The 24,888-nt window shown below is 41.0% G+C and overlaps 1 protein-coding gene across 1 annotated transcript; it reads right to left on the bottom strand.

Moving 5' to 3' along the window:
• Positions 1-1,830: 1,830 nt before the first annotated feature.
• Positions 1,831-22,463, bottom strand: psmc5 (proteasome 26S subunit, ATPase 5). Its single transcript, XM_064923647.1, has 12 exons — positions 22,359-22,463; positions 21,636-21,707; positions 21,447-21,516; positions 21,132-21,229; positions 20,961-21,017; positions 20,416-20,646; positions 19,881-20,007; positions 19,411-19,601; positions 11,623-11,721; positions 10,722-10,832; positions 7,643-7,729; positions 1,831-2,028 (listed from the first exon to the last, which is right to left on the bottom strand). Exons 1-12 carry the CDS (start codon positions 22,383-22,385, stop codon positions 1,975-1,977), a joined length of 1,224 nt encoding a protein of 407 aa, XP_064779719.1. The 5' UTR covers positions 22,386-22,463; the 3' UTR covers positions 1,831-1,974.
• Positions 22,464-24,888: the final 2,425 nt, after the last annotated feature.

Below are 24,888 nucleotides of genomic sequence, written 5' to 3'. Positions count from 1 at the left end.
CTGATACCATTCTGATATTGGACATGGGACCTCAGTCTGGACACTCATGTTTCTTGCTCTCAAGTGTTTTTAAAATATTTTACACATGACCTGCCAATAGCATAAATACCACCAAATTTCAAGGAACGGTGACAGGAAATGAGCATTGCATCTGTGTGTTACTTGAGGCTATATCAGTGTGAAAGCTTAAATCTGATATGGGTCACAAAAGTTAGAAAAATAAATGTGGATATGAAAATAAATCAGAATTGGGTTCTCAGGGTGGCTGTGTATAAACAGGAAGCCCAATTCTGAGGTTTATTGGCAGAGACCTGATCTGATACCCCCGGTTGGTGGTAAGGAAAAGCTTGTGTATACCCATCTAAAAATGTGGGCAAAATCAAGACATGTTAGAAGGTATAAACAGGGCTTACTTGGCCTTAAAAGGTATACTACAATTACATTTGCACGTTGCTGAATCTCACCGGAGAAATCTGAGCAAGGGAGACACCGCCTCTGTCTCAGTATGTGTAGCCCATGTATCTGATGCTGTCTGGACAAAAAGAGTATAAGATGTTGCCGCTGTAGCATTTGACTAATGCCAGCAAGCATTTGGCCTCCCTTGATTAAAAAAAGTAATAATTAGCCAATCAGCGTTGAGCTGATCTGGTGCAGAAAAACACAAAGGGAGGCCAGTTTGTTTGGTCTGAAGCCAAATCCAAATAACTTCCTAAGAAAAACACATTTTCGGAAAAACTTTCTAAACCATGGATGGAGAGGGATTTTTGGACATGTGGTTGACTTAATTCTCTGTACAGGCCAATGATAATGACAGCGAATCTGATTTAACAATAAATTAATATTTTGTGCCACTGGCCTGAGATGATTGAAATTCAATAAGTAGCCTAGATGTAGCTAAGTAGGCTCATGTTAACTTCGCTGGTTCATTGTTGCCAATGCCAGGAATTTAGGCTTGCAAACACTTTAGTTAGATAACCTATGACAACAAAAACTAAAAGTGTACTGTATGACAAAAGTCAGTGCGTTTTGCCAACATGAGGATAGCATTGACGTTCAACTAGTCTAATTTATTATTATTATATATATTTTTTAACTTAAACATACCATGGACAGCCACATAATACATAGCAACATTGCTTGAACTAAATTGTTTTTGATATCTTAATTTTTTCAGTTTATTAAACTAAGCATATATAGCCTTGACGTGATTTTTACATTTTTAAGTTAAAATGGTGCTGGAATCGCAGAGGCAGAGCTCTTGTCATCTTTGTGCTGATTTGAGGTAAATCAGTTTATGTAGTAAACAGTCGAAAACATTAACTTGCTTGACCATGTTGCAGGTCATATAAATTGTTGAATGCAATATTTGCTTTGTGGACTTCAACGGACAGGTGTTGCTCTCCGGTTTTGTGAGGAAACAAACGTGTGTGTGTGTAGTTTTATTTATTCCACCGTGTGACTTGTCTTTTTGATGGCTTTGCCTTATTGAATATCACGGTGGCCTATGAACGAATGGGTTATAGAGCAAACAACGCAATTATCAGAACATAGGTTATAATATGGCTTTTTTCACTGGCTTGGCTTCCTCAGTTATTTTACCCACGTACGGTTACTGGTTGTTTATCAAAGTCATCTGGCCAACTCATTGATCCTGTTTGAAGTATACCCCTCTGGTCTTGACTTACGCAATGCTTATCATATTCAAGACTCAGGAGAGGTAGCCTAATCCCAGATCAGTTTGTGCTGTTTAGCCAACCCCCTATGGTCTTGTTTGGTATACAGCACAACAGACCTGGAACCAGGCTACAGCAGAAAAAAAAAATGGGGGACTTGTTTCTCAGTGGGGAGACAATTTATTTTTTAGAATGAACTAGGTAACAATTATAAACCAACCCTAAACAAAAAGAAGAAAAATATACATATGTGACTTTGCGGGTAAATATCTGCGTTGGGGTCCAAAAAAAATCCAAAATTCTACTTCCAGAGTTTCTTAATGGACATGTTCTTCTCGCTGTCCTTCTGCATCACCTGGAAAGACAAAGGATAGGGGTCATTAGCCAGTGATCATCATCCCAGACACACTCCAATTCACATACTGCCCCCAACAGATCCACAAAAAACACAATCCTATTGCACTCCACACTTCCCTTTCCTACTTGGACAAAAGGAACACTACATGAGAATGCTGTTCATTGACTACAGCTCAGCGTTCAACACCATAATGCCCTGCAAGCTCATCACTCTGGGACCTGATGGGACTCCCCCAGGTGGTGAGGGTAGGCAGTGCGGTGCCAGGACAACAACCCCTCCCTTCTGTGGCAAAGCAAGTTTCTTCCTTTGATATCCTTTAGTGGTTTCTTTGCAGCATTTCGACCATGAAGGTCTGAGTCACGCAGTCTCCTCTGAACAGTTGAACTCTGAAGCATTTATTTCAGCTGCAATTTCTGAGGCTGGTAACTCTAATGAACTTATCCTCTGCAGCAGAGGTAACACTGGGTCTTCCATTCCTGTGGCATTCCTCATGAGAGCCAGTTTCATCATAACGCTTGATGGTTTATGCGACTGCAGTTGAAGAAACTTTCAAAGTTATTGAAATGTTCCGTATTGACTGACCATGTCTTAAAGTAATGGACTGTTCCGCTTTGCTTATTTGAGCTGTTCTAATATGGACTTGGTCTTTTATCAAATAGGGCTATCTTCTGTATACCACCCCTACCTTGTCACAACAAAACTGATTGGCTCAAACGCATTAAGAACAAAATAAATCCCAAATTAACTTAAGGCACAACTGTTAACTGAAACAAAATCCAGGTGACTACCTCATGAAGCTGGTTGACTTTGCAAAGCTGTCATCAAGGCAAAGGGTGGCTACTACGAAGAATCTCAATTAATTAGTTCAACACTTTTTTGGTTACGACATGATTCCATGTGACATTTCATAGTTTGTCTTCACGATAAATCCACAAAAAGAAAAAAGTAAAAATAATAAAGAATATCCTTGAATGAGTAGGTGTCCAAACTTTTGGACTGGTAATATATTTGGAATGTATTCAGACCGCTTTACTTTCCCCACATTTTGCCTTAATCTAAAATGAATTAAATATTTTTACTGAATCTACACACAACAGCCAATAAATGAAAGTGAACTGGTTTTATGTATTTTTTTGCAAAAATGATTATTATTTATAAATAAAATGTATAAAATAAATTTACATAAGTATTCAGAGCCTTTGCTGTAAGACTCGAAATTGAGCTCAGGTGCATCCTGTTTCCATTGATCATCCTTGAGATGCTTGGAACCATTAAGGATCTTCCTATAGCTGGCCGCCCAGCCAAACTGAGCAATCGGGGGAGAAGGGCCTTGGTCAGGGAGGTGACCAAGAACCCAAAGTTCATCTGTGTAGATGGGAGAAACCTCCAGAAGGACAACCATCTCTGTAGCACTCCACCAAATCAGGCCTTTATGGTCATGTGGTCAAACGGAAGCCACTCCTCAGTAAAAGGCACATGACAGCACGCTTAGAGGTTTGTAGGCCTCCTTGCTCGCACACGCCTTTTCAGTTCTATAGGATTGAGGTCAGGGCTTTGTGATGGCCACTCCAATAGCTTGAATTGTTGTCCTTAAGCCATTTTGCCATAACTTTGAAAGTATGCTTGGGGTCATTGTCCATTTGGACCAAGCTTTAAATTCCTGACTGATGTCTTAAGATGTTGCTTCAATATATCCACAATTTTCCTAACTCATGATGCCATCTATTTTGTGAAGTGCACCAATCCCTCCTGCAGCAAAGCACCTTCACAACATGCTGCCAAACCCGTGCTTCACGGTTGGGATGGTGTTCTATGGCTTGCAAGCCTCCCCCTTTTTCTTCCAAACATAACGATGGTCATTATGCCGAAACAGTTCTATTTGGGTTTCCTCTGACCAGCGGACATTTATCCAAAAAGTATGATCTTTGTCACCATGTGCAGTTGCAAACGGTAGTCTGGCTTTTTTAATGCCGGTTTTGGAGCAGTGGCTTCTTCCTTGCCGAGCGGCCTTTCAGTTTGTTGATATAGGACTTGTTTTACTGTGGATATAGATACTTTTGTACTGGTTTCCTCCAGCATCTTGCTGTTGTTCTGGAATTGATTTGCACTTTCCGCACCATCTGTAGGAGACAGAACGCATCTCCTTTCTGAGCGGAATGACGGATGCGTGGTCCCATGGTGTTTATGCTTGTGTACTATTGTACATATGAATGTGGTACTTTCAGGCGTTTGGAAATTGCTCCCAAGGATGAACCAGACTTGGAGGTTCACACATGTTTTTTATGAGGTCTTGGCTGATTTCTTTTGATTTTCCCATGATGTCAAACAGAGGCACAGAGTTTGACAGTAGGCCTTGAAATACATCCACAGGTACACATCCAATTGACTCAAATTATGTCAAGTAGCCTATCAGAAGCTTCTAAAGCCATGACATCATTTTCTGGAATTTTCCAAGCTGTTTGAAGGCAGTCAACTTAGTGTATGTAAACTTCGACCCACTGGAATTGTAATACAGTGAATGATAAGTGAAATAAGCTGTCTAAACAATTGTTGGAAAATTTACTTGTGTCATGCACAAAGTAGATGTCCTAACCGACAGTTTGTGGAGTGGTTGAAAAACGAGTTAATGACTCCAACCTAAATGTATGTAAACTTCCGACTTCAACTGTATGTAAATGTGATATTTCAGCTTATTATTTATAATAACTTTGCAAAATTTTCTAAAAACCTGTTTTTGCTTTGTCATTATGGGGTAGAATAAGGTTGTAACGTAACAGAATGAGGAAAAAGTTAAGGTTCGGAATACTTTCCCCCGAATGCACTGTACATACACCACATAACCAAAATAATGTGGACACCTGCTCGCCAAACATCTTATTCCAAAATAATGGGCATTAATAGGGGGTGGGTCCCCCTTTGCTGCCATAACAGCCTCCACTCTACTGGGAATGCTTTCCACTAGTAGTTGGAAAATTGGAAAATTCAGCCACAAGAGCAGTAGTGAGGTCGGGCACGGATGTTGGGCGATTAGGCTTGGCTCTCAGTTGTCATTCCAATTTATCCCAAAGGTGTTTGATGGAGTTGAGGTCAGGGCTCTGTGCAGGCCAGTCAAGTTCTTCCACACCAATTTCAACAAACCTTTTCTGTATGGACCTCGCTTTGGGCACGGGGGCATTGTGATGCTGGAACAGGAAAGGGCCTTGCCCAAACAGTTGCCAAAGTTGGAAGCGCAGAATCATCTAGAATGTAGATCTAGATCTCCCTTCACTGGAACTAAGGGGTCTTGCCTGAACCATGAAACAGTCCCAGAACATCATTTCTACTCCACCAAATGTTAGTTGGCAATATGCATTGGGGGCAGGTAGCGTTCTTCTAACATCCGCCAAACACATATTCGTCAGTCGGACTGCCTGATAGTTAAGCGTGATACATCACTCCAGAGAACGCGTTTCCACTGCTCCAAAGCGAAATGGCAGTGAGCTTTACAATCACTCCAGCTGACACTTGGCATTGCACATGGTGATCTTAAGCTGTTGTGCGGCTGCTCGGCCATGGAAACCAATTACATGAAACTCCTGACGAATAGTTCTTGTGCTGACCTTGCTTCCAGAGGCCGCTTGGATCTCAGTAGTGCAAATTGAGGACAGACGATTTTTACGTGACTCAGCACAAGGCGGTCCCGATCTGTGCCATTGTGTGGCCTACCTCTTCGCACATACTTTTGTATATATTGTGTGCCTAACTCAATTACCTCTTACCCCTGCACATCGACTCGGTACTATTAACCCTTGTACATAGCAAAGCCATCGTTACTCTGTGTATCTATTACTTATATTACACGTTTTAATTTATTATTATTTCTCAATTTTCTTTCTCTTTGCATTGTTTGGAAGGGCCCATAAGTAAGCATGTGACAAATAACATTTCATTTTATTATCAGTGATAAGCAAAACTAAACAAATCAAGGGGAAAAGGATTTGACTGTCCATTTTAATGACAAGGTACATGTAAATTTATCTGACCTGTGTATGGTCAACTCCTATATAGTTGTCATGTCAGTTTTGGCATGACAATGACCACAGTAATTGGAAAGACACACAGATCTGAGAACAGTGTCATGACGTTGGCCTGGGGGTAGGTTTATGACAGTCATAAATGCCTCTTCCCCCCCTTCTTCCTCTCTCTACCCTACTGATGTTACATTTGCAAAACTCTTTGTTAACAGAGATTCTGGGAACATCAGAAGGTGGGGGGAAATGAACTATACTCTGGTAATCCGACCAATTGAACATTTGCGGTGGTACTTAATGAATATGATGTCAGTTCGGTTGTCATCTGAGACATTTTCAATGATAAGATGACAAACTCTACAGTGGAAAGTATACACAGAGTTATCGGATTCACATGGAATTTTTGTTCAATTTAAATGTTTGAATATGAAATTATTCGTGATGGGATGAAATGTGATTTTAGCTTCTAAATCGTGAGATTTTGGGTTTTCATAAGGTAGGGCTCTGCTCAATCAATGGCCCGCCCCTGTGAAGGGACATGGGCTATAAAACTTTTCAAACACGCTCTCCTCTCCCTTCCTATATAAAGCCTCCTGTTCCGAGGACAACGGTCCGATGTCAGAATGGTTCTGATAATAACTACAGAACAAAGCCAACATCAGCGTGAGCTTTGGTTTCAAATGGTATGAACTTTGAACTCTTATTCACTACAGAAGTGATACCTCCTAGCCGCTGAGTTAGCAACAGCCGCTGCAAACGAGGGTTAGGAAGGAACAGACAGAGTATCCCATCAACCACACAACAACGTTACTACAACGCATTCAATTTACCAGCAGAGACAAAGGACTCGGTTGGGCAACACGGCATTCCATCTACACCCCAACCTACCGAAGCGCAGCTCAGAGTAAATATTTATTTATTTTTTCCTTTTCCAAATGGGCGGTAATTTAGAATGCATAAGATACTGTATTTACGATAGCACAGCTTCGCCCTTTGTTCATCAGTCTTCCCACTCTTTCACTCAAACCCAGCCCCTTCTTTTGTGTAACCAGCTGTCATCTGTTCCACCCGCTAGGGACATTTTCCTTTGACGTAATTTGTAATCAAGTTCATTAATTATGTGTAATTCTGTGTGATTAGTTAGGTATTTTGAAATAAATAAACCCAATTTTGTATTGCTGATTCAACTTGTTAGCCAGGGTTTGTGCAGAATTTACAACTTTCAGATGAGTCTGAATTAAGGTGACGATTAATATTGACTGCTATAAATGTAAAATATTAACAGGTCTTTAGGAGTTTATTCGGGAAGATAACAGCTCTATAAATATTATTTTGTGGTGCCCCGACTCTAGTTAATTACATTTACATGATTAGCTCAATCGGGTAATATTAATTACAGAGAAACTGTCATATCACTTAATCCGGCATAGCCAAAGACACGACAACAGTATAGATAAGAATGTACACCTAATCTCTGATCAACACTAGTTCGTAACGATATGTTAGGAATGTGGGGATAAGAGGAATAATGTAAAACCGAGACAAACTGTCTCTTGGAGAGTGATGGACAGAGAGAAAGACAAACAGGACAGAAGACTAACCTTGGCAACAGCCATCTCAAAGTCCTCCTGGTTGACGTGCACTCTCCTCTCCCTGAGGGCATACATCCCGGACTCTGTGCACACACCCTGGGACGTAAGAGGGAACAGAAACACACATACAGGTTTTACCATGGTGAAATAACACAATGACCCACAGTGACAAAGTCATTAAGACCCACAGTGGTCAAACACTAAGGCACTCCAAAAACAGGGTCGCAAATTCCTAGGCGAGGGGATGTTTCAAGATGGCTAACTTGACATATTCTGCCCTTGTGCATATGCAAGCCCTAATGTGGTGGGCCCCATTCTATAACTTGGGGAGTATCAAGTCAGTGGGTATTCTATTATAATATTCTACAGTTATACCTTGTAAATGTAAAACCCTGTGGGACGTGTCCACTAGATTGAACTACACAAAATGTAAAATGGATTTTTGTTTTAGATTCCGTCTCTCACAGTTGAAGTGTACCTATGATAAAAATTACAGACCTCTACATTCTTTGAAAGTAGGAAAACCGGCAAAATCGATAGTGTATCAAATACTTGCTCTCTCCACTGTATGTATATGTGTGTGTGTATATATATATATATATATATATATATATGTATGTGTATACGTGTGTGTATACACACACACACACACATATATATATACATACACTAAGCTCTGCTAAGTTGATTGTTGATCTTTGGTAGACAGCCATTTAAGTCTTGCAATCAGTGGTGACACGTCATTCAGGGCAGAACAAAAAAAGGCTTGCCTGTTAATGTTATTTTAGCATTAATGTGTAAATAATATATATAATTGAGTTAAAGTCACATACTCAATCAAACAGAGACCACATTTGTAAGGGAGCTCCAAAATGCAGGTGTTTCAGCAGAGCTCGGTGCTTTCTGGTGTGGTGAGGCAAGCCAGCAGAAAATACAGAGTGTTGCGCAGTGATTGGCTCAGTGTTCTTTCACTCATGGGGACTTTACACCACTGCCAAGTGTTAAGAGAAACATTCTATCCCTTCTGGTGCTGCCATAGAAGTGCCCATCCAAGAAGGCTCAAGGTCATTGGTCAGACAATGACGGAAAATCACGTTATATGTACAGCAGCTTTGAATGGACTGATCATGTCAACATCATACTTTCAATCTTAGCTAACAGTCATGAATCAAGTTTACAATCTACTGGCAAATCCTTTTAAATTCTTGTCAAATTAAGAGAAATAATGGAGAAATTATAGATAAAACATATCGGTGCTCATTGGCCATAAACTTTTCACAACAAGTTGGAAATCACAAGGTCAACGAATGGCTTGGAAGGAATCAGACAGTGGCTGTCTGGTCCCAAATCTGGGATTAAAGGTCTCTTTTCCAAGTAAAAAATATTAAACTTTGGCCATGCTGTCAATGAAGCATGATTTGTGCCGCTGTCAAAACAACTTAACTCAGAGGACCGCCAAGCCTTCCTGTTCAAGTGAGCACAGGATGAATAATGTGAGTACAAATGTATCGTATGCTGCTTCATAAATGTAATATGCCAGGGAGATGTGTATATGTAGCTAAGAAAGGAATACCAAGTGTAGTAAGATCTTAATAGCCCATTTCCCTCACCTTAATAAATTTGGTCTACTTACCCCTCTTAATTTCACCTACTGTTCTACTGTAGCCTATAACCCATTTTAACCTCGAACCTCTGGGGGCAGTATTTCATTTTTGGATGAAAAACGTTCCCGTTTTAAACAAGATATTTTGTCACGATAAGATGCTCGACTATGCATATAATTGACAGCTTTGGAAAAAAAACACTGACGTTTCCAAAACTGCAAAGATATTGTCTGTGAATGTCCGCCCGGTGTCCTCCGTCGAAATTGGTGCGTCATCTTCAACTGCACGTCTTTTTCCAAGCGATTCACAGGAGAAAGTAGACATTCACGAACGATATATGAATGAAGAGATATGTGAAAAACACCTTGAGGATTGATTCTAAACAGCGTTTGCCGTGCTTCAGTCGATATTATGGAGTTAATTTGGAAAACAGTTTGCCGTTTTGATAACTGAATTTTCTGTTTTTTTTGGTACCCAAACGTGATGTACAAAACGGAGCGATTTCTCCTACACAAAGAATCTTTCAGGAAAAACTGAACATTTGCTATGTAACTGAGAGTCTCCTCATTGAAAACATCCAAAGTTCTTCAAAGGTAAATTATTTTATTTGAATCCTTTTCTGGTTTTTGTGCAAATGTTGCCCGCTGAATTCTAGGCTTATAGCTATGCTAGCTATCAATACTCTTACACAAATGCTTGTTTAGCTATGGTTGAAAAGCATATTTTGAAAATCTGAGATGACAGTGTCGTTAACAAAAGTCTAAGCTTGAGAGCAAATATATTTATTTCATTTCATTTGCGATTTTCATGAATAGTTAACGTTGCGTGCACTGTCAACTGGGGGACCTTACATAGACAGGTGTGTGCCTTCCCAAATCAAGTGGACTCCAATCAAGTTGTAGAAACATCAAGGATGATCAATGGAAACAGGATGCACATGAGCTCAATTTAGTATATTATAGCAAAGGGGCCTGAATACTTATGTAAATAGGGTATCTATTTTAAATAAATGTGCAAGCATTTTAATTTTAAATGTTCGCTTTGTTTTTATGAGGTATTGTGTGTAGATTGATGAGGAAAATTTACTTTAATCCATTTTAGAATAAGGCTGGAACATAAACAAAAAGTGGAAAAAGTCAAAGGGTCTGAATACTTTCAAAGCCATTCATGTACTGTAACATGAATGGCCTTGAGTGCAAAACGCAGGTGTAAAATGCAGTTTATTTCTGTAAATGCGGCACCGTATATGCATGTAATTACAGGCTTCATTGGCGCAGGGAGTGCGCGAGGGGTCTCGAGCTTCGAATCACTCCTTTTTGGGGGGGGTAGCAGGCTAAAAAGTGAGAACCACAGCTCTCAGGGGTAGAGGCTAAAAGACTTCCCTACTAGCCCTCATACTCTGAACCCCATTCCAAAGTGTCTCAGACCTGTGGTAGCCTTCATATGGTTAGCCACATTCCAAACCGTGTCTCTCAGTCTCTCACCTTAACCTCAGCCCCAGAGGCTCCTGGCATCAGCTCTGCAATCTTCCTTAGGTTAATACCACGCGTCAGGTTCATCTTCCTTGAGTGGATCTTCAGGATGTCCAAACGAGCCTGAGGAGCAGAAATAAATTGGGACGACGCCAGAATTACGACACTGTAGCAGAAAACTGCTCACATAAAACGGAACGAGTGTCAACGCACACACACATTTCAGAGCGTGAGGAGAGAGTGGGGATGCTGGACTAGACAATGGTATAAATCCTTTATTTTAAAATGTTTAAAAATAAATTTAAAAAACAGTGCCAGAATACAGCACTTTGTATTTCTGATTAAACTAATGGGGCCGGATAATGCAATGGATCTCACTATAAGATATATGTTATGTATTGTGATTAGATACGGATTTTGCGATTCAATGTACCAAACATATTGCTCACAATATGTCTACTGCAGAGGTACAAGAGCCATGAAGAAACGAGTTTTGAACAGTAATGGAAGTAAAATAGCTGAAAACAAATTGCCTCCTGATTTAAATAAAGATGAAGAACAACCATGAAGGACAAATACTGGCGTTTCGGTGCAGGTACAGCCAACTAGAGTAAAAATAATATTGCACTATTTTCAAAACCACAAGATATGTAACTATCGATTTTTTACCGATGAGCAAAGAATCTGCGTTATATCACACGGCATTTAAAGGTCATTTCTGATTGACACCACATATGCAGCGTTTACCTTCGAGGTTCACAAACATTCCCTTTAAAAAAGGTGCATAGCTGACAAGCATGATCGGATAGAATCCTGGCCAAAAGGCAGATAATTACTAGTTGTATATTATTCATATTTGTTTTATCATAATATTCAAGGGGCTAAAAGAAATAATAGCTGGAACAGTACTTACCTCTTCATTGGGAGGGGGGAACTCTATTTTCCTGTCGATGCGGCCGGGCCGGAGCAGGGCAGAGTCCAGGATGTCAATACGGTTGGTGGCCATGATGACCTGAGAAAGCACAAACACAATAAACACACAGTATTAGTCCTTTTGGTCTTATTCAGCCTTTTCCATATAGGCTTCTTTGGTTTGCACGTTTCTATATGTTAGCCTGTTAGGCTAACCCTATGTGATTACCTTTAAAAACATGTTCAATACATTACTTCGCATAAAGGGGAGAAAATATATTGCCGTGTTAGAACAGTAGGTTGTAAATTGCAAGAACATTGGACAGAAAGGGTTTAGGGAATTAACAAGCCTGAACACAGAAATGATTCCCAGCGACTCTAGACCAAAAATGTGTTCTATAAATAGAACAGAATTAGACAAAAAAATACTAGTTAGTTCAATCACAATGACTGATTACTACAGTCGAGTAGCCATGCATTTACAATTGTGCAAGTTTGTGCATTTTGTTTCGAGGTTCTCTCTAGAAATGGAAACCTTTGAAATCCAGGTAACATAGTGAAAACAATAGTTAGCAATGTAACTGGCAAGCAGTCAATGTGGACTTGGGCATCATTCAAAGCAGCAGAAAAATAGAGACAAGTATGAGATGTGATGAGTATTGTACCAGTGTGATGAGTTCCAAACTTGAAATATTGTTAATTATCAGGTATCCTATTGGAATATTGAGTACCAGTCTAGTTTCTACACCAGAAGTTCATGGTCATCTGTAGGTGGAATGTATTGAGTAAAGGAAAGGCAATCACATGGCAGGCACTGATAAGGGTTTAGAGACATGGTTTACTTTTGGCAGCCTAGTCTTCTTGGGTATGAAGCTACAAGATTAGCACACCTGTATTTGGGGAGTTTCTTCCATTCTTCTCTGCAGATCCTCTCAAGCTCTGTCAGGTTGGATAGGGAGCGTCGCAGCACAGCTATTTTCAGCTCTCCAGAGATGCTCGATCGGGGTCAAGTCGTGGCTCTGGCCGGGCCACTCAAGGACATTCAGAGACTTGTCCCGAAGCCACTCCTGCGATGTCTTGGCTCTGTGCTTAGGGTTGTTATCCTGATGGAGAGTGAACCATCACACCAGTCAGAGGCCTTGAGCGCTCTGGAGCAGGTTTTCATCAAGGATCTTTGTACTTTTCTCCGTTCATCTTTGCCTCGATCCTGACTAAAGAAAATCCCTACGGCATGATGCCACCACCACCACGCTTCACCGTAGGGATGGTGCCTTATTTCCTTCAGACGTGAGGCTTGGCATTCAGGCCAAAGAGTTCAATCTTGATTTAATCAGAACAAAGAATCTTGTTTCTCATGGTCGGAGTCCTTTAGGTGTCGCTTGGTAAACTCCAAGCAGGCTGCCATGTGCCTTCCATCTGGCCACTACCATAAAGGCCTGATGGAGTGCTGCAGAGATGGTTGTTCTTCTGGGAGGTTCTCCCACCTCCGAAGAGGAACTCTGGAGCCATGTCAGTGACCAAGGCAATTGTCCCCCAATTAAGCAGTTTGGATGGGTGGAAAGCTCTAGAAAGAGTCTTGGTGGTTCTGAACTTCTTCCATTTAAGAATGGAGGCCACTGTGTTCTTGGGAACCTTCAATGCTACAGAAATGTTTTGTTACCCATTCCCAGATCTGTGTCTCGACTGACAATTCCTTCGACATCATGACTTGGTTTTTGCTCTGACATGCAACTGTGGGACCTTTTATAGACAGGTGTGTGCATTTCCAATCAATTGAATTGACCACAGTTAGACTCCAATGAAGTAGTAGAAACATCAAGGATGATCAATGGAAACAGGTCGCATCTGAGCTCAATTTCAAGTCTAATAGCAAAGGGTCTGAATACTTATGTAAATAAGGCAGCTGCTTTTATTTTGAATGCATTAGAAACATTTCTAAAAACCCTGTTCTCTCTTTGTCATTATGGGTATTGTGTGTAAATGTATTAAATAAAAACATTTCCTCATCAATGTTAGATTAAGGCTGTAACAAAATGTAGAAAAAGTTTAGGGGTCTGTATAATTTGTAACATTTGAATTTGTATCCTTCAAAATGTATGGAATTTCAATTTTAAAAAAATATATAAATTAGTGAAATATTTATCCTAAAATCTAAGAGCAGCTTCATTTAAATTCTTCAGGAACCAACGAGAAGTACTGCCTCAGTAGTGTCGCTCCTCCAGGCATGAGGTTGACTACTGTGAAGGGCGCAAGCCTATCCCTTAGGAAACGTTGCTAGTTGACCAGGCAACGGTGTGAAAGAAGGTAGAGCCTTGCTGCACTTCCTTTCAGGAGTCTCTTCCCTCTTCACTTGCTCCTGTTAAGAAAAGCACCACTGGGTCCTCCAGCCTATTGCAGCGTGGAGAGGGTGAAGTCAACCCCACTGTTGCGCCACTGGTCTGCCAGGTCAAAATACACCAGTGACAAACTAGTTCGGCCCGCTGCCGTGAGGCCCAGTGTGGAGACCAGGCGTCCCACATCGCCCATGGTCACCAGGCCGAGGGCACCTGCTCTTGATCAGGGAGACGACAAGGTGAGGGAGGGAAGGGGCGAGGGAGAACGCTCCTCTAGGTGGAGCGTCCTCAGGGCCAGCTCCAAACATGTTCTTCGCCAAACTGGACGACTCCTCTCATGGCCGAGGTAGAGTCATGTCACCGTACTATACAAATGTACTGTTAAGAGAGCCCCTCAAAATATTTTCCATTTGCTAGAGTTTAGGGTCTGACTGTACATACAGTACCAGTCAAAAGTTTGGACACCTACTCATTATAGGGTTTTTCTTTATATTACTATTTTCTACATTGTAGATCAGTGACGAAATCAAAACATATTGAATCATGTAACCAAAAAAAAGTGTTGAATCTAAATATATTTTAGATTTTTCAAAGTAGCCTCCCTTTGCCTTGAATTGTGGTGCAAAGCTGTCATCAAGGCAAAGGGTGGCTATATGAAGAATCTAAAATATATTTGAACTTTTTTGGTTACATGATTCAATATGTTTTGATTTCGTCACTGATCTACAATGTAGAAAATAGTAATATAAAGAAAAACCCTATAATGAGTAGGTGTCCAAACTTTTGACTGGTACTGTATGTACGGAGAGAGTTGTCCAACACCACACACTATGACAGTCAGACCCTAAACTCTAGCAAATGGAAAATATGTAGAAAATTTCTACAATGTAGAAAATAGTAATATAATATATATATCCCTTAATTCATAGTTCTACAATATAGAAAATAGTACAAATAGACCCTTGAATGAGTGTGTCCAAACTTTTGACTGGTACTGTACATATACGGTCCACCCCCACCCTCCAGCGCCCTAGAGAGGGACCCCGCAGACGGGTCCCGAGGCGCAGGATCAAGTAGCGCCTGTGGGAGGCGCTATGGTGCCGTGCCTTTACCAGCAACCAGCTGGCTGACAGTGTCTCACGCTCAACGTCCCCCCTGTCTATCTGCCCCAGATAGATGTGGACATCAGTTTGGAGCCAGTGCGTCAGCAGCCCCGGAAGAGGTAAAAACACTGAGTGTTCAACATGGACACAAAACGTTAAAAACAGTAATTTAGTTTAAACTATACCAAAGAGTTTCTAAACCCAGAGGTCCAACATCACGATACTTCCGGGAATGCTTCGCTAAGGAGACACAGACCAGACCTGGGTTTGGGAAAATCAATGAGAATTATTTCTAAGTTGTTAAATTTCTTGATTTCTAAAGGCACAAACTGGATTCGAGCCAACATCTTAAGTAGCTGAACATGTTATTTATTACTCCAACCTCTTAAAAAGTATGGTTGGGCAGTATCCAGATTTCAATACCTTCATACCGTGCATGGGCCATCCCAGGATATACAGGTATTACCGGTAGTGCACAAGGGGCGCTATTTAAAAATAAAATAAAAAATGTCACTTACCAGAATGACAAATCAAACAAGTACACAACATGAACAAAAGTATGTGGACACCTACTGGTCAAACATCTCATTCCAAAATCATGTGCATTAATATGGAGTTGGTCCAGCTTTGCTGCTATAACAGCCTCCACTATTCTGGGAAGTCTTTCCACTAGATGTTGGAACACTACTGCAGGGACTTGCGTCCATTTGGCCACAAGAGCATTGGTGAGGTCGGGCACTGATGTTGGGAGATTAGGCTTGGCTTGCACTCGGCGTTCCAATTCATCCCAAGGTGTTCGATGGGGAAACAGGTTGAAAGCACAGAATCGTCTAGAATGTCATTGTATGCTGTAGCATTAAGATTTCCAGTGATGAAAAACAGCCCCAGACAATTTTCCTTCCTCCAAATATTACAGTTGGCACTATGCATTGGGGCAGAGAGTGTTCTCCTGGCATCCGACAAACCCAGATTTATCCGTCAGAATACCAAATGGTGAAATGTGATTAATCACCCCAGAGAACGCTTTTCCACTGGTCCAGAGTCCAAAGGCGTCGAGCTTTACACCACTCCAGCCGATGCTTGGCATTGCGCATGATGATCTTAGGCTTGTGTGCGTCTGCTCGGCCATGGAAACCCATTTCATGAAGCTCACGAAGAACAGTTCTTGTGCTGACGTTGCAGGTCTAGCAAGGCAGAAATTTTATGAACGGACTAGTTGGAAAGGTGGCATCCTATGATGGTGCCAAATTGAAAGTCACTGGGATCTTCAGTAAGAACACTAATGCCAATGTTTGTCTACGGAGATTGCATGGCGGTGTGCTCGATTTTATACATCTGTCAAAAGGCTGAAATAGCCGAATCCACTAATTTGAAGGTATGTCTACATACTTTTGTATATATAGCGTACTAAGGAATTCTCATAGCAGATGCCAGGTAAACGCTAATGAGCGCATGCAAACATTTACTACCATGACAGACAACCCAGCTCAAAGTTATGCAAGTATCTCAAAATGCAGTTTGCAGCACACACTTAATCCAGGAGGGGATTGTCTCTGCTGCTGTTACGAAGATGCTTGATCTTCCAAGCCACTTAGCTAATATTAGCAAAACCAAGCTGGAGAGAATTGATTTGGCACATCTTAGATGGTTAAATTAATAGTTATAAGATATATTGCTGGCAAACAGTGAATTTCACACAAGTGTAACTTGATCACCTCACTTAAGTTGCACTGCCGAGCAAACTCACCTCACAAAGCTCCCAATTTGCTTTTTGTGCTTCTTTGTAAACAATCACACATGGCTGGCTCAAACCTCTTGAGAAAATATATAGTACCGGTAAGCTTCATAATGAAAAATTATCTAGCGGGAGAAATGATGAACGCGATCTGCTTTATCTATTACCTAGTGCACAAGTTTATTATTTAAAAAGTACTAATACTCAAAGCCCACAAAAACACAACTTAACAGAATGCTAACAAGTACAAAGGAATCCTCAGAGAATAATAACTCAATTCTAACAAGCGCATTGCAAACATTTTGTACAGCTTCTTTACTCTGTTTTTTTTTTTTTTTTTTTACAAATACAGTAAATAAAATAAAAACATGGTCTTCACAGTTTGCTGCACGCACAAAACTAACATTAGCCAGCAGGGCTCTTGATCCAGGAGGGGATTCTCAGCTGTTACCAAACAAATGCTTGATTTTGGAAGAGCTAACTACATAGCTAGATAGCGAACAGCTACAAAATTAGCAAACCAAATGCACAACAATTGGCATGCTGACTGCAGCAATGTCCACCAGAGCTGTTGCCAGATAATTGTACGTTCATTTCTCTACCATAAGCCACCACTAACGTAGTTTTAGAGAATCACAACCACGCGCAAACAAGCCAGTCCAGGACCTCCACATCCAGCTTCTTCACCTGCGGGATGCACAGTTACCACGACGAGATCCTGAGGCCAATTGTCGTGCCATTCATCTGCCGCCATCACATCACGTTTCAGTGTGATAATGCATGGCCCTATGGCAGTACACAATTCCTGGAAGCTTAAAATGTCCCAGTTCTTCCATGGCCTGCATACTCAGCAGACATGTTACCCATTGAGCCTGTTTGGGATGCTCTGGATTGACATTTACAACAGTGTGGTCCAGTTCACACCAATATACAGCAACTTCGCACAGCCATTGAAGAGGAGTGGGACAACATTCCACAATCAATTTCATGCTGCTTGAGGCAAATGGTCACACCAGATACTGACTGGTTTCCTGATCTATGCCTCTACCTTAAGGTATCTGTGACCAGACGCATATCTGTATTCCCAGTCAGGTGAAATCCATAGATTAAGGCCTAATTTATTTATTTAAATTGACTGATTTCCTTACACGAACTGTAACTCAGTATATTTTTGTTCAGTTTACGTCGCACAATCCGGGCCTGATCTGATTTTTCTCTAGAGAAAACTGCGCATTGAGCTCAGATTTTTCTTTCTACGAAATGGAATTCAAATAATTGAACTGACATCGATCGGTCAATTAGATGTGTAAAAATAACCAGCATTCCAGTTAGTCGCTCAGCACTATCCGAAGGTCTTAGTCAGGCTGACAATGAAGAAACACGCAGCATCTCTGACTGCCTGTGTGTTTCGGTTATTAAAGTTGTATTCATTTGAACAGGAAAAACACAAAACGAAAATAAATTGCTCAAAAGGACAATTGATGGTGTGACCAGACATCCCTGACCTGTCTCTTTTGAAAGGTCACGTTGCGTGTTCTCTCCCCTTCCCTAGAGTATATTGACAAGCACCTTCAGTGTTGATGTTAAGATTGACATGTGACATAACTGTCATGGATGTTGAGTGAAGATTTGTTTTAGTCTGTCCATGTTAGGTGAGGGGGCGCCATGCAATAAGTAGTAAGTGGCACTACCGTGACTATAACATGTCCACAACATACAGTATGTGACATCACGCTCTGAACTAATATTCTATTTGTAGGACGCAAATTTGATATGAGAAACATACACCATTATTCATCGGCAGGTGGTAATGTTAGCTTGCCAACTTAGACGCTAACGTCAGCTAACGTTAATAACGGGGTGTGTAATAATTTGCGCTACTGAAACATAGATGCAACTATAATGTGCTTCTGATCAACTATAACCGAAGCGTTACTTCGAACACAGGTTGCTTATCTCAAGTTGCATTGCAAATTGCCATGCCAGGAACAAAGATTTTTTACGTGGAGTGTGCGATGACACAGCCGCCAGAGAAGGTAACATTAGTGATCACACAGGGAGAAGATTTTTTGTGCCCCTCTTATATAGCTCATTGGCTGATACACTTTTGGCCATACCCCTATTCTGAAATCAACACGGCGAATATAGGCGAAAAAGTACGAGTTTGCATCCCTGTATACTACTCGTACTATTTGTTTTCTTATTTAGAGATTAAATTTATTCTTTATCTGCATTTATTGCTCATTTCTATATAATCATTGTCATTTAAAAAAATACCGGTTCTGTCTGTTTATAGCATCACAGAGAACATGCAAATACAGATTGATAGGTAGCAGAGGGTTAGAGTGGGTGGGAGGATAGTGAGTAGAGTACAATAGAGTAGCTATAGTGTGATTAGAAAGAAAGTGTTGTCAGACAGTACCAACAGGAGAGTGACAGAAATCAATCAACGGAAAGAAGCGGTGTCAAGTGTTAGAGCAGAGGAATAGCATACACATTAAGTAAAGGTGCAGAGAGGGTGTGGTGCTGTATAGAGTGATAGTGTTATTGTAGATTAGGCCACATTATAAAGCATTAGACGACAGTGATGTAGCTGTGTGTATGTACGTGTCACCCACTTTGATGTTCTTGGTGGCCTCGAAGCCATCCAGCTGGTTCAGCAGCTCCAGCATGGTCCTCTGCACCTCGCTGTCGCCCCCGCTGCCCCCCTCCAGACGTGACGAGCCGATCGAGTCAATCTCGTCCATGAAGATGATAGAGGGCGCATGCTCACGGGCCATGACGAACAGCTCGCGTACCATGCGGGCACCTGGGATGGGGAAGACAAAGCAGCGTTATAGCCAGCAGTGTGATGTAAGTGAAAAACAAATAACAGCTTCCATTTCACCAACTGCATGGTGAGAAACATTTAGCCTACTATCGCTCCATGAAAATGGACTGAAATGGGCTTAAACGTGCTGGAGCTGGCTAAACAGCAGCTATTTGGAGAACAGAAGCAGCAAAATCTCCCTGACATACGGAATTACTAGACACTTGGGAACCCTGTCGAATGGTTACCAAAATGGCTGACTGATCGTTGATGACTCACCCTCCCCAATAAACTTCTGCACCAGCTCCGAGCCAGAAACCCTGATAAAGGTGCAGTCGGTGTGGTGGGCCACGGCTCTGGCCAGCAGGGTCTTCCCTGTGCCTGGGGGTCCGTACAGCAGCACGCCCTGGTGGTGAGACACACAAGGGAGGCTAGACATCCCAAAACATGACAGAGTGCATCTCAAACGTCATGACGCATTTTAGTATAATTGTGCTAGAATTAGCTGGTGTCACTTTTTTCTGTTCCTTCTGGGAATCAAGACTGCTGAGGTTAGTATGTGATAAATGCTGTGGGGCATTGACAGAACAAGACCTTAGGACAACCCCAACACGATATGAAAAAGTCTGAAAAACATTTGATTTTGGGAGTGTTGTGTCCTATAAGACAGTACAAGGTCAACTCAAATGCAAAAAGCAATTGTTTGAGTTTACCTTCAAAGCTCATAGTGCGTAATGAGTAACATATACAGTTGATATGACCTGTGAATTAACCAATAACCCAATAAAGGGTCTTTCCCCTTTGGGCCACCCACCTTGGGCTGTGCAATGCCGAGAGCTTCGAAGAGCTCTGGGTGCTTGACTGGCAGCTCGATCACTTCCTTGATCTCCTTGATCTGCTTGTCCAGGCCACCAATCATCTCGTAGGTGGAGTCAGGTACCTTCTCCACCATCATGAGCGAGACCAGCGGGTCCACCTTGTTGGGCAGGATCTTGTGCAGGGTGTAGCTGTCGTTGCGCAGCGCCACACGGCAATTTGGAGTCACCTGGTAGGAATGGTCAGCGGGGTAAATCAGTGTGATACTACAGTCCTGAATCATGAGGAAGTTTGTTGCATTTATTCTTAATTTCCAAGTCTTTTCTTTCTGTCCAGCCAACTGAATTGGATGGGGATATGTTTTTCAACTGAATTTTGTTTCCTTAACACTCAAACCAATTTGACAAAAACAAATATTATAGTTGAATTATTGGTTGTGCGTTACTAATCTGTATGTACACAGATGTACATGTACCTTTATACATATAAACATTAAGTTCTCATCACATTGGAGTCAAATATCAACAACGTGTCCATACTTACATCATTGATGTCAATGTTCTTATCCACATCCACCACAAATTTCCCCTCTGGATGGACCTGGAGACAATTAAGTAGGTACAGTAGTAGACTGTCAGTGTCATCTAGATGCAACTACAGCATACCACCGTAAAAATGTTACGTCTACATTTCAGCAAAACAAGGCTACTCTACCTTGACCAGCACTTTCTTTTTGTCCATGGCCCTCACCACCTCTCCAACATATGAACCCTGCTCCTGTAGCAACTGCAGCTCCTCACGAAGGAGACGCACTAGGGACAAAGCAAATAGATTTGAACAATGACTGCCAATTCATAAAGTGCATGTTGTTTGAGTACACTCAATTTACTTAGTCCGAGAACATTTCCATTTTATAAGCCACACAATTACTGCTACAATTAAGCACAAGCTAGTTACACTGTTTGAAGAAGTTCAGCTGTTGTTTTTTTTTCAAATAAAAAGTGCTGGATAGCTAACAATCATTCCTACCTTTTGCATTGAGTTCATTCCTCTGAGCCTGTAGACGTCTGAGATTCTGACTTTTGTCATTCACTGTCAACTGGAAGCAGAAAGACCAGATACTTCTTATATTGACAAAGGATATTAGCAATGTCACAATGGTGTCAATAGACACCGTGTAGCTAACAGTCAATTTAATGAAAAGCTGTGTTTGCTTACCTGTAACTCTTCTATTTTAGACAGGTAGTATTGCCGGAGACCAGAACCACCTTTACTGTCCTCCATCTCCATCTGCAAAACAGACATGCATTAACAGTGAGATCTTTGTTGTCAAGTAACCAACGTAGCTAGCTAACGTTAGCTTGCTGGCTAATCAGCTAACATCATGGTGGCTAACGTTGTAGCTAGCTGTACAAGCCTAATTATATAGCAAAACCCGAAACTAACCTAACATTTTCCAAATACTCCTCTTAGAAATTTAGCCAGCAAACTATTTACTACAGTTAACTGACATGGTTAATACACGCAGCTAACGTCAGCTAGCTACAAACGTAAAGTATTTAAAAGTATATTTACTAAAGAAGCCAACACGTTAGGCGTAATAGCTAGTTAGCAATACTTTTGTTAATTTAACTTATGCTGAGTTATTTACAGCCACAAATATAAGGAATGTTACTGAAGCAAACGATCAATTAGATTAGCTAACGTTAGCTAGCTTTCTAGCTTGCTAAAGTAGATAACGTTAGCTAGCTAGTTTACAATGAGACAGCAAACGGTCAGGATTCTCTGTTTTTGTCTCTTCAAAACGGTTACATCAACTTCTGACAAATACCAACTTCACAAAACACATTGTTAAGTGTCTCTATTGAATGTCGTATCTACAACATTCCCACAAGTGTGAACAAATCATAATAAATTAAGGACAAAAAAAAAATCACTTACATGATGGTCCATTCCGTCCAGCCCCATCTTAAAACTCTAAACTTCCGGTGGACAAAAGCGTACTTCCGAAATACAAATCTCTTCTTCAGTAAATGTTTTACAATTAAAATTGGAGCCTACTGCCGCCTGCTGTACTGGGGGTGTAGTACAGTTAAACACTAAACTGAAATGAAGGTAATAATACTAAAAGCAAGTTCATGATCTTCTGTCATTTTTGCAAATACCATAACTATTTTGAGAAGCTGTGCCAGGCAAAATGTTGAAGACTGTAAAATCAATTTACATAGTCCTGGGAGTGGGCCTGATGTACCATATTAGCTATATCAATACCGTGCCATTTACATTCACTGAGTGTACAAAACATTAGGAACACCTGCTCTTTCCATGACAGACTGATAAGGTCAATGCAGTTGAAAGCTATGATCCCTTATTAACATCACCTGTTAAATCTACTTCAATCAGTGTAGATGAAGGGGAAGAGACAGGTTAAAGGAGTTGCAAGCCTTGAGACATAGATTGTGTATGTGTGCCATTCAGAGGGTGAATTGGCAAGACAAAAATATTTCAGTGCCATTGAACGGCGTATGGAGTGGGTGCCAGGCCAGTTTTAGTGTGTCAAGAACTGCAACACTGCTGGGTTTTTCACACTCAACAGTTCCCCGCGTGTATCAAGAATGGTCCACCACCCAAAGGACACCCAGCCAACTTGAAACAACTGTGGGAAGCATTCAAGTCAACAAGGGCCAATATCTCTGTGGAATGCTTTTGACACCTTGTAGAGTCCATGCCCTGACGAATTGAATTCTGAGAGCAAAAAGGTGTGCAACTCAGTACTAAGAAGGTTTTCCTAATGTTTTGTACACTCGGTGTGTATGATAAATAATGATTTAAGTTTTGAATGCATTTCAAAGAGACTGGCATTGAGTATTTGTTCTTGGACTTAAGTTAAAACAGACTGCCTTGTGTTTGAATAGACAAGTTTGTTCAAGCCAACTCCTAGCAGCACACAAGGGCATACATGTAAAGTTAGTTTGGCCGTTATTGGAGAGTAATAAACAGGAAAGACCAGCCATACCGGTTTAAGCAGTCCTTTTCTGTAAACAGCAACAGGCTTCTTAACCAGCCTGAACACGAGCACATTGGGCATGCACGACGCCAGCTCTTAAGCCTCCTCAGTATAGCTTAAAACATAGCCTGATCCCAGATCTGTTTGTGATGTATAACCAACACCTTTAAAAAAAAATATATATATATAGGATGTAAATGGCATGTTATGGAAGTGTCCAGACACTTGTTTTTGAGAAACTTACGCCAACCAACAATATACTTCCTCATCCTCGTTCAACAGTATGGGGGCTTGAATAAAACAAACAAAAGCACTAAAAACACCCAAATACATCCTTTTAGAAACGGAAACACATGAAATTGTGTTATTCTGAACTTTACCGGCAAATTGCACAAAATGGAATTTAACGTTACGGATAAAGTTCGGAAGGAGAAACTCACATGTATAACATCTGAAAGACCTGCATCACTGTACTTTCCATTTCTAAAATTACTTTCGTTAATGTTTTATTTGAGCGCTCATATGGCAGAATGAGAAACTAAATCACTTGTTGGGGGAAGTTTAATAAAAAACACGTGAACGAGCAACAAAAAAAAAAAAACATTTGGGTACTTCTACAACATGCCAATCACATCAAAAATTCCAATATAGTTGTAAAAAAGTAAACTTTAAAAAGTTCATTGTCATGCTAAAATTTGGCAATGACAATATGAGTTTGCTGTACAAACAGATCTAGGACCAGTGAGAAAGCTAGAGGCATAAATGCACTATATATTCACACGAAAGTATGTGGACACGTCTTCAAATGAGTGGATTCGGCTATTTCGCCCACACCCGTTGCTGATGGGTGTATAACATTGAGCACGCAGCCATGCAATCTCCATAGACAAACATTGACAGTAGAATGGCCTTACAGAAGAGCTCAGTGACTTAACGTGGCACTGTGATAGGATGCTACCTTTCCAACTAGTCAGTTCATAACATGTCTGCCCTGCTAGAGCTGTCCCAGTCAACTGTAAGTGCTGTTATTGTGAAGAGCAATGTTAAGGAGCAACAATGGCTCAGCCATGAAGTGGTAACTCACACAAGCTCACAGAAAGGGACTACTGAGTGCTGAAGTGCGTAAAAATAGTTTGTCCTCGGTTGCAACACTTTCTTCTGAGTTCCAAACTGCCTCAAAGCAATATCAGCACTAACTGTTTGTCGGGAGCTTCCAACATCTAATGTTCCAACATCTAGTGGAAAGCCTTCCCAGAAGAGGTGGAGGCTGTTATAGAAGCAAAAGGGAGGACCAACTCCATATCAACGCCCATGATTTTGGAATGAGATGTTCGACGAGCTTGATGTCATTGCATGCTAGGAATATGGGACCAATTACTTCACTTGACTACTTTAATATATTAAGTGAATTTGTCAAAATACTTATGACATCTTCAAAATGGGGGACTATATACAGAGTTATTT

The sequence above is a fragment of the Oncorhynchus masou genome, chromosome 18 (genome assembly GCF_036934945.1).
Source record: "Oncorhynchus masou masou isolate Uvic2021 chromosome 18, UVic_Omas_1.1, whole genome shotgun sequence".
NCBI classification, from domain to species: Eukaryota; Metazoa; Chordata; class Actinopteri; order Salmoniformes; family Salmonidae; genus Oncorhynchus; species Oncorhynchus masou.
This window is presented reverse-complemented; position numbering and strand designations above follow the sequence as displayed.